At 39.8% G+C, this 10,079-nt stretch overlaps 1 protein-coding gene across 3 annotated transcripts in view; it reads left to right on the top strand.

The window, feature by feature from the left end:
• The first annotated feature begins 237 nt into the window (after positions 1-237).
• HACE1 (HECT domain and ankyrin repeat containing E3 ubiquitin protein ligase 1) overlaps positions 238-10,079 on the top strand; it is a 48,163-nt gene continuing 38,321 nt past the window's right edge. For 2 of the 3 annotated variants that reach the window (XM_048936105.1, XM_048936104.1), the window contains exons 1-6: positions 238-431; positions 3,827-3,881; positions 5,389-5,478; positions 7,328-7,432; positions 8,468-8,543; positions 8,814-8,945. In XM_048936105.1, the coding sequence (XP_048792062.1) occupies positions 356-431; positions 3,827-3,881; positions 5,389-5,478; positions 7,328-7,432; positions 8,468-8,543; positions 8,814-8,945 (534 nt within the window). In that variant the 5' untranslated portion in view covers positions 238-355. Of the gene's footprint in view, positions 432-3,826; positions 3,882-5,388; positions 5,547-7,327; positions 7,433-8,467; positions 8,544-8,813; positions 8,946-10,079 lie in introns of those variants that run through there. The other variant, XM_048936106.1, reaches the window with a different exon arrangement.

Raw genomic sequence — 10,079 nt, 5'->3', positions numbered from 1 at the left:
AGGAGGGTTGGAGATTCATGATCCTTGAGGTCCCTTCCAACCCTGGCCATTCTGTGTGATTCTGTGTTCGTGACATTCATGCTGCCAGCTGTTTCCACGTGGACGTACAGCCACCCGCAAACAGGACCGACACTGCCTCAACCACAGCGCACCACCGCACCCCCATTCCATCTCCACGCCCACTTCACTTCCGGCCGCCGCCCCGCGCATGCGCACTGCCACCCCCGCCGCCGAGCATGCGCACAGCGCCGGGTGCCGACGGCGGCCCGGGCAGCTTCGGCGCCGGTGCCACCGCCATGGGTTGAAGGGTGCTGTGCGAGGGCTGCCAGTGGCTGTCGGGCGGGCTGTCCTGAGGATGGAGAGAGCCATGGAGCAGCTCAACCGCCTCACCAGGTCCCTGCGCCGCGCCCGCACCGTGGAGCTGCCGGACGGTAGGAGCCGAGGGGCGGCCGCGGTCTCGGGAATCGGAGAGCGGGGTTAAGAGGGTTGTGTCGGCTCCCACCGCCCGACCCGGCACCGCCGGGGTAAGCGGGTTCCGCCCTGGGAGGTGACTCGGGGAACGGGAGCCGGCTCCCCTCCCTGCTCCGGGCACTTGTTTTTTCTTCACCCTCTTCCTTTCCCCGGCGTCCAACAGTGCCCGTCTGCCTGTCGGGCAGTGGCGGCTCCCACGCCTGTGACCTCCCTCTGCGTGTGCCGGCGTCCCGCTGCCGGGAGCGCTGCCCGCGGAGCAGCTGCGGGAAACCCGAGGGCTCTAGTGCCGTCAGTCATGCGCTGTCACCGCGCTTCCTTCGGGGAGTTGTTTTTACAGCTGAGCCTGACTGCGTGGCTGCCAGCTCTCGTTTCCTGCGTTGTGGGGAAGGAATAGCTCTCTTTGCTGCATGTTTTTTCTGTTGGGACTTCTATGGGGCTTTCTGCTGCTCCCGGCTCCTTGTCCCCACAAATGGCTTCAGTGCTGCGGTGCGGTTATTGATAATGTCACAGTGGACAGCTGCTTCAGAGGGACTTTCCTACTTCTCAGCAAGCTCTTGAATAGTTGCAGTGAGAATTGATTTGATATTGCCAACACAAGATCAAACTTAGGGGAATAATGAAGTTACACTTCAACCAATCATGATGACAATATCATGGAATCACCAAGGTTGGCAAAGATCTCCAAGATCATCCAATCCAACCATCCACCAATCACCCATATTTCTCACTAAACCATGTTTCTCAGTGCAACGTTTAAACATTTCTTGAACACCTCCAGGGATGGTGATTCCACCACCTCCCTGGGCAGCCTGTTCCACTGCCTCACCATTCATTCAGTTTTCCCTAACATCCAACTTGAATCTCCCCTGGTGCAATTTGAGGCTGTTACCTCTGGTTCTGCCACTGGATACAATGTGAATTATATTCCAAGATAAACTCTGTTCAATGACTGTCTTGCACTGGTACATCTAATGTCTTATCCCTGGACCTGGCCATTCATTGGCCTGCTCAAACTTTTCTTGAGGAGCAGCTCTTGTGTAAGCAGTTTGGGATTTAGTGTTTCACTCCAAACATGTACTGACAGGATCAGCTTAGAATATGCCACTCCCAGTCTGGTATGACATGTGGTTCGATGGCTTCCCAAGTGCCACAAATAGCTTTAATTGTAAAGGTGTGGAGTTCAACTCTGCTCTCCGTCCTTGCTTACCTGGCAGTTACAGTATTCACAGGAAAGAATGAAGGGGTGGGGAGAGTGCACCGTCACAAGAGTACTGCAGCAGAGGGTCTAGAGATGTTCAGGAACATGTAGATGTGGCACTTAGGGACGTGGTTTAGTGGGCAAGGACTTATAAGTTGATGGTTGGACAAGATGATCTTAGGTGTCTTTTCCAACCTTAATGATTCAATGAATCTATGAAATGGCGTGTTTGAACTTCCTGGTGCTGATGAAATTGAATCTACATGTTTGTCTTTCAAACATGAAAGTGACTGAAGGAACTGGGGCTGTTTAGTCTGGGGAAGAAGAGACTGAGGGGAGACCTTATTGCTTTCTTCCAGCATCTGAAAGATGCTTACAGTGACAGCAGGGCTGGTCTCTTCTTACTGGTGACAGGTGACAGGACGAGGGAAATGGCCTCAAGTTGTGCCAGGGTAAGTTTAGGTTGGATATCAGGAAACACTTTTTTACAGAAAGGGTTGTGAAGCACTCTAGGGAGGTGGTTGAGTCACCATCCCTGAATGTGTTTAAAAAACATTTGGTTGTGGTGCTCAGGGACACGATTTAGCGGCGGGTTGTTGGAGTTAGAGTAGTATGGTTAGATTGTGGTTGGACTCAATGATCTTGAGGGTCTTTTTCAACCTGAGCAATTCTATGATTCTCTAAGTGGGCTGTAGCCATTGGGGTACTATATAGGTGCTGCTCATGCTTCATTAAGGTGGTGATCTCTGTTAAATTCAAGCCTGTTAGGAAATAAAATATGTGTATCTTGTCAGATCAAGATTCTGAATGATGAATTTTAAGTGTATTTGTTTGTTTTTGAAGCAAGCATTACTTCTTAAGTCCAGTGCCAGTGAGTACAGTGAACTGGCCTTACCAACACAAAAATATTTGTGTGTGTGTGTGTGTGTGTGTGTGTGTGTGTGTGTGTGTTTGTTTGTTTTAAATCACTATTGAGTAGGCATTTTCTGGGCACGTAAGAGCTCAACACAAATATCTGGATTCTACTCTAAAGGCTCAGTGCCTGAAAGCCAGGCCTTGTAGCCTGAAGCTACAACTTTTAGGCCCTTAATGTTCATGACTTGAAATAGAAGTAAGTTAGATAATGGGGCATATAACTCTTTTCTCCCTTGTATTATGTATTTTTACTTTGAGTCAATAGGAGCTTGTTTATGAATAGGGATAATATTTACAAAAAATAAGAAGAAAAGCTCCTTAGTTAATTAGCTCTGTACAGAAAAATTCGGGTAAAATCTGTGTGTCACACAGTATACATGTCCTTAATGGAATAGGAAAGGGCTCAGGTGAATAACTATGTCATAAACACCCTTTGTGGCCTTGCTACGTTCATATTTAACTACTATTTAGGTTTATTTGATCCTCTCATGTTCTGCTGTTGCTGTTATTTTTAAGCAGACTTTTATCTTCCTTCTAAGAGACGTTCTGAACAGAGCTCAAGCAAGAGGTTTTCTGTATTATTTTCTTTTTGTCGATGTATTTGTGAGATAATCACATACATTTTTCAACAGCTCTTCCCTCAGGGCTGTTTTAGTACATTAAAGTCATTTTTAAGTTTTGTCAAATTAATTTTTTCTTCTTACAATAATACTTCATTCCAGAAAGTCAGTAAGTGATCAGGCAGGCACATCTAAACACACGTAGTTCTAATATGTGAAGTGGTAATACTGACAGAGAATATCATTGCATATCAGGCTATTTTCAGTCGATCATCGATCTGCATCTTTGTGTTGCAGCCTTTTTTTTCAGTGCAGTCAGATATGAAATATGAAACATTACAAATAAAATATACTGTATTCAAGTTTTCAAGTCGGGTTTAAAAGAAATGATTGTAGTGTATCTTTCACTTTCACAAACTCATAGCTGTGAGGATTATAGAATGCTTTGATGTAGCAGTGTTAAAATAAATTGATAGAGAGAAAAAAGCTATGTTGAAGTTTTACCTCTTTGTGAGTGTGGTAGATCTTTCTTTATGATGTAACTCTAGGTACCCATAACCTATGTAATAAGAGTGATCTGTTGAACAGTAGGCACTTTAAAAGGTGAATATCTCCTGCTAGATGAACTTATTTTAGGTAAAATATTACATTTTGATAATGGAGTCATTTAATTTCTTTACAGATAATGAAACTGCTGTTTATACACTAATGCCAATGGTGATGGCTGACCAGCACAGGTGAGAGATTATTTACATTTCCTATTTTTATTTTAAGGTCATAAAAAGCAGCATGTTTGCCGTGACTACAGATGCTAGTGTGTTCTCAATAGTTCCAGTGCTGAATTGAGATTTCTTCAATAGCTGAAGTTAGTAGTTGACTGTGACTGGCTGAGAGATCTGATTCATTTTGTACTTTAAACTGGAACTGCATCATTCCCTTGGTGCACAGAGAGGAATTTGCTCTAGAGTAAGGAAAACATAGTTTTATAACCGGGTTGTAGCTCTAAGTGTGTATTTTTTATGACATAAAAGCCGTTAGTCTTACGTAGATGTCTTCAAAAAAACATAGAATGAGTGCTGGACAATGAGACTGACACTTCTGTGATTCCTCAGATAAGCAGCTGTTTCCTCTTACTCAGTTGCCCTCAGTATGTTTGTGCTTGGGACTTGTGAGCTGTACAGTGCCAACAACGCAGTGCTGCCTTCCACTAAGTTCTGTAGGCATGCAGGTAGTAGCTCCTGCTGAAAATAGAAATTGCTTATCTAATCAGTATAAACATGTTACATGTAATATCTTGTTGATACTGTGTGCGAAGGTTTTACATTACATGATCAGCTCATTACTGGAGGTTGAAATGACCAGTTCACTTGTAGTCTGACCTACTTTGAGATATCATATCTTAATCAGTTCGTTAGAACTCAAAGGGTTGTATTTAAGTTTGTCTTACTATTGTGGTATGTCTTCCTACGTAGCGGTCTCCTGTACTAGTCTTCTTTCTGATCTTTGTTTATATTTAGGAAAGCTGGTAGATATCTCAGCATAGACTATTCTAGTTGAGGAAAATAAGAGTGTGTAGTTTTCTCAAACGTAAGCTAATGATATACTTGTTTTTTGTCTGTAAAGATGTCATTTGGCCATCTGGTCTAATGCCAACTAATGCACATCAGTGGCCCGCTGTCACAGTTCCTTTTCATGTTGTAATGCTATAATAATGTGATGGAAAACACAGCAATGACAGTGAGGTAGCAGAGTCCCAGGCTGCAGCAAGTGATGATAAGCCCAAGTGCAGCAGCTGCATATGCAGAAACAAAGGAAAAGAGCTGCTTACCTTCAGAAGGCCCTCAGATAGGCAGGGACCTCAAGTAAGATACCCTCCCCTCATTGCCAACCCTTAAATGAGGTCTGGGAAGGGGTGGATTCTGGCTCCACCCCTTCTGGTCACTCATATGCACCTGCATGCACCTGAGCTCCCCTGGGTTGGCCCTGTCTTCCTACCAGGTGCTCAATCACTGATTCAGGACATGACTTAGCATTTCCACTGCATATGTGTAAGTCGGAATGAAAGAACGGAAGTAGGTGTTAATATACAGATGCTTGAATATTGTTGGAACTCTTGTTCAGAAGTTGGTTGTGGGGGAAAAAAGTTGTGATCAAGTAAGAAATAGAGTACTTTTGTACTAGTTATGGTATATACTTGGATATTGTCAGCTATTTTTTGTTAACATCTGGTATTTCTGTTTGAAGGTCTGTCTCAGAGCTGCTGTCAAATTCAAAATTTGATGTGAATTATGCGTTTGGACGTGTGAAGAGAAGTTTGCTTCATATTGCAGCAAAGTAAGACTTATTTGAGTCCGGTCCAGAAGTTAACAATGAAAATAATACCACAAATCTAAGGCATCAATGTAAGCTGGAAAACTCTGTAGTATCAGTTACATTTGTTTTCATACTTCCTCTGTATTTTGTTTGCTTTTTTTTTTTTTTTTAAATCAATGTGCCTGTCTCTCTATTGAGTGACAGGTGTTATATGTGGTGTCAAATAGTTTTCCAAGTTCTGGTGAATTCTAGTATCTTGGTGGATACTTTTTCTCCTTTCTGGGAAGAAAATTAGCCATTATGTATTTCCTTAATAAGTGGGCAACCCTTGCCTCTAGATTCAGAGAAGTATCTGCCTGTTGTGTGTAGGTGCTGCTTGCTTTTTTTGAAACAGTGAGAATCATTTGGGTGCTCTTTGGGAAGCAGCTATTTGAGCTTCTTTGTGATCATAATGGAAGGGGTCATTCACTTCTGATTTGTTTTTAAATAATAAATGTCTGTCCTGGATAAAACACTTGCATGCAAATTTCAGATTTGTGACCTAGATTTTTTATTTATGTTGCTTTTCTGTGGGATAAATCTGCATTGCCCAAGAACAATCAGATTCATTTCCTTACCGAAATGAACCAGATAGTTTTTGCAACAGCCTTTTAGGAAACTAAGCTTTAAATTAATAAAAGAATGGGGTGCCTTCTTAAATATCTTGGAAGTTCTTACATTTAAACCAGATGGAAAAAAAAAGTAGTAATACTGTACATGAATACCAGATGCATATAGATAACTACACATAAGCAGCAGATATTTGGACACAACAAAGGTAGAAGATTCAGCTTTCTGAGTGGATGGCTTAAGTAATGTGTTACATGAGCATTGCATGTCTGGATTGTATGCTTCTTATATGAAGTTTGCCTAAGGAAGTACTTAAAAAATGCAAGCAAATTTTTGCATTTGTCTTAGAAGCTTCTTTGAAATGCTAGATTTTTTTATTGCAGCACACAAGCAATTATGTTGCAGAGTTTGTGGATTCTGTTTTAACTTGGCTATTTGTTGGATCCTTAAGAGGTCATCAAGGTGCCATTTTTACAACTTACTTATTGAACAGCTAAGCTTCAGTTTCTTTGGGTTGTTGTATAGTAGTTTTGTCATTGAGAACACTGGTAATAAAAGGTAAACTAGTCAGGATGAATACAAAAATACTGTTTTTTTTTTTTTTTTTTTTTTTCCCCCTTCCTTCAAATCAGTGCTTTCTGGAGAGTTCAGAAGCAGAATAAGCGTTTATTACAAAGTATCTTGGTGACATCAATTACTCTAATGAGCTGCCCTATTATGAAAAGTAAAGAGGACTTCCAGACTGAAACCAAATAGCAAAGAAGCATTTGCACGAGTTCTAGCATTTTCCTAACATTTTATATTTTTTCTGATGTTAGAACTTCTAAATGTAACTTCCAGACTCTGAAGTACAAAGAAAGAATCATATTGGAATTAGGGAAAATTCAGTCCTGCGAATAGATGAAAGATGAGGTGAGAGGAAATAATAAACAAAGCACTGAAAGGGAAAAGCACATTATAGATGGTTTATGCTTTAAACCATTGGCTGTCTTAAAGATTTACTGTTGGGTTTTAAAGTCACTAAAATCGTATGCAAGCCTGGCATCTATTTATTAGTACAAGCTATGATCAGTCATTTCTCATCATATTTAAGTGTTCTTCCTTTTAGCTGTATGTGACTTGAAATATAAAGATGTAAAAGCTATTTAGTTTTAAAAGTTTATGTTAACTGCAATCTGCACATAGTACTGCTGTTGTCTTTATGTCAGTGTGAATTTGGTTTGTAAATATCCTTGTTACAGTTTTTCCCTTTTCTTCTTAGCTGTGGATCAGTTGAATGCCTTGTTCTATTATTAAAAAAAGGAGCAAATCCAAACTATCAGGACATCTCAGGATGCACACCTCTCCATTTAGCAGCAAGGAATGGGTAAGAAAAATGTTATAAAAACTTTAAGAGGTGTTGCACGTAATGCACTTCAGCTGCCGTGATGTTGGAGCATGCCTTCTAGTTGCTGTTTGAGAAAATGTCAGGTCTTATGTTGGCCTTTGAAAGATTTTCTCCTTCCTTGTAGAAAAATAACTTTAGCCTGAATAGTCTGTGTCTCCCAGTTATGTAGTTGTTATTTTGAAGGTAAAGCTTTGCAGTGCTAAAGATAAAGCTGTTCCAACTCTGATGCTAATGTTGGCTTTCTCTCTTCAGTTGTTACTGACATTTCTGAAAGTCTGCTTTAGGTAGCACATGCCGTTCTTTTTCAGTAAAACTTCTCAAACTTACCAAGCTTTTAAAGTATTTCTTAATCTTTTATTGTCTTATTTCTCAAACTGTATCACATGAAAGCACACAGCTGATTATGGTAATAGTTTTTTTTAAGAAAGAGAAACGTGAGAAAAGGTGCAAGAAGTACTAAATAAAAAGAAATGAGAATAAACGGTTGTGGCTAAAGCACTTAGAGTATTAGAGAGCAGTAAAAGACCAGCAAAACATGAAGGAGGAAAAACACTCCTGCTTTGATTAAGGCTTTTTTTTTTTTGTACTTGCAAAAAATGCATGCGGTGTTACAATGAGCATCTTATTAAATAATGATTTAAAGTGATTTACTATAAATATGTTCACTGAAGTGTACAGATGATGACTGGCTTTATGGATTTCCATTAGCTCCAGCATCTTGTCTTGAGAATGTAATTCGTGCTGAATGGAAGCTGTTAGAGTGATAGTTATTTGTAGCTTTCCGACAAAAACATTCAGCTACACAGTTGCTTTTTGTCCCTTGTTGCCGTGTCACACTTACTATGTGAATCTCTGGTGCTGTTAATGATGATTTCTCTCTTTCAGGTGCTCAGTACCGTACTCTTTGTGAATTAAAACTTTCTGCTATTGTTTTTTAAATTGTTAACTAGAGTGAGTGGAGCTTAAGAAGATGACTTTGCCCTGCTTAATTTTAATGTATTGTCTTGTTTATAGCCAGAAAAAATGCATGAGCAAGCTGCTGGAATACAGCGCAGATGTCAACATTTGTAATAACGAAGGTTTGACTGCAGTAAGTGCTGTTAATTCTCATGGTGAACTTAAAATAAATGCAGACTTTGAAGATCCTGATTTCTTATGCTTCTGCCATCTAACTTGTAACTAGATTAAACCGCTGTGTCCAGTGCTCTTAAAAATCAAAGATGTAACTGAAATACTGAAGTATTTGATATTCAGAGCTTCTTCTGTGAAAATGTTGTCAATTATGCAGTTAGATTTAAAATTTTACTTATCAAATATTCACATAGTTGCTTAAGGAAATCTATCATTGTTTTGTACTTAGATTCATTGGTTGGCTGTCAATGGGCGGACAGAATTGCTTCATGATCTTGTGCAGCATGTCAGTAACGTAGATGTTGAAGATGCAATGGGACAGACAGCCCTTCATGTAGCTTGTCAAAATGGGCACAAGACAGTAAGTTTTTAAACTTCAGTAAGTTGTTACAGGCATGAAGAATTGCATAATGCTGAAGTGTTATTGCATGTTTTTTTTTTTTTTTTTTTAAGCTTCAGGCCAGTCGTGCATGAAATGATGGTGAAATGTGACAAACTCTCTGGTTTGTCTTAATATTGACTCCATGCTCTTCTCATAGAGATATCTGGTGTTGCTGTTTTTGAGATTTCAAGTGACTTCCTCTATATACTCACTTATGTTCTGTATTATTGTTGCCCTGTTGATAGCAGGTTTTGATGTGATTTTAAAACAAGGAAGGTGTTCTTTCTTGTTACTTTGTAACAATTCATAATTGTATCAGCTAATGGCTATTAAAAACTTTTGACATCTGAAATGGTCTTAATTTACCCTGAATAAAACGTGCATGAAGTTGAATCAGATATATGTTTAAAATTAGGAGTAAGCATTTATGGACTCTTCATATGTTGACCTACATGAATGTAATTTTAGGCATGGTCTTGCATTACGTCTGAATATGTGCTCTTAGAGTACAAGTCTACATGCTGTTTGTGCTTGAAGTGCATCACAGTAGTAGTAGAGGAGTGATCTTGAGTTATGCAGATAGTCTTCAAGACTACTTATGGTTTGAAAAATTATCTTCCTACGCAGCTCCTTCCTGTTGTCATTGTCAGATCTTGACTTTGGAGATGAAATTTTGCAGAACTAGTATCTATGGATTTGTTTACTCACGTGAACAGAATACAGTAAAAGTTGTTTGAATATCAACTCAGTATCTTAACATTTTAAATTATGCCTACATATATACATTTACTTTTGTGTGTGCTTAAAACTTAACCTTGTGATAAGCAGTCCTCAAATTGAGGTTTGCTTCTGTATTAAAACAAGCCCAAAAACATCTGTTTGTAATTCCAGGGGTCTGAAGTTCAGTAAGAAGTGTTGTTATTAAATCAGGAAGATCTATGACTTCCGACAAGCATGGTTCTCTATCTAGTATTCAGAAATTTTGTTTTTGAGATTCATTACTGGAAATTAAATCCTTCAGTGTAATTAGATATGTATGATGCTGACTAGTTCTAAGCCATTAGACTTCTCTGCTGCTGTCTCTCTAATGTTGGTATTTTTTTTCTGTTACAG

This window comes from Lagopus muta, chromosome 2 (assembly GCF_023343835.1).
Source record: "Lagopus muta isolate bLagMut1 chromosome 2, bLagMut1 primary, whole genome shotgun sequence".
NCBI lineage: Eukaryota > Metazoa > Chordata > Aves > Galliformes > Phasianidae > Lagopus > Lagopus muta.
The sequence above is the reverse complement of the archived record's forward strand: the minus strand, read 5'-3'. Positions and strand labels throughout refer to the sequence as shown.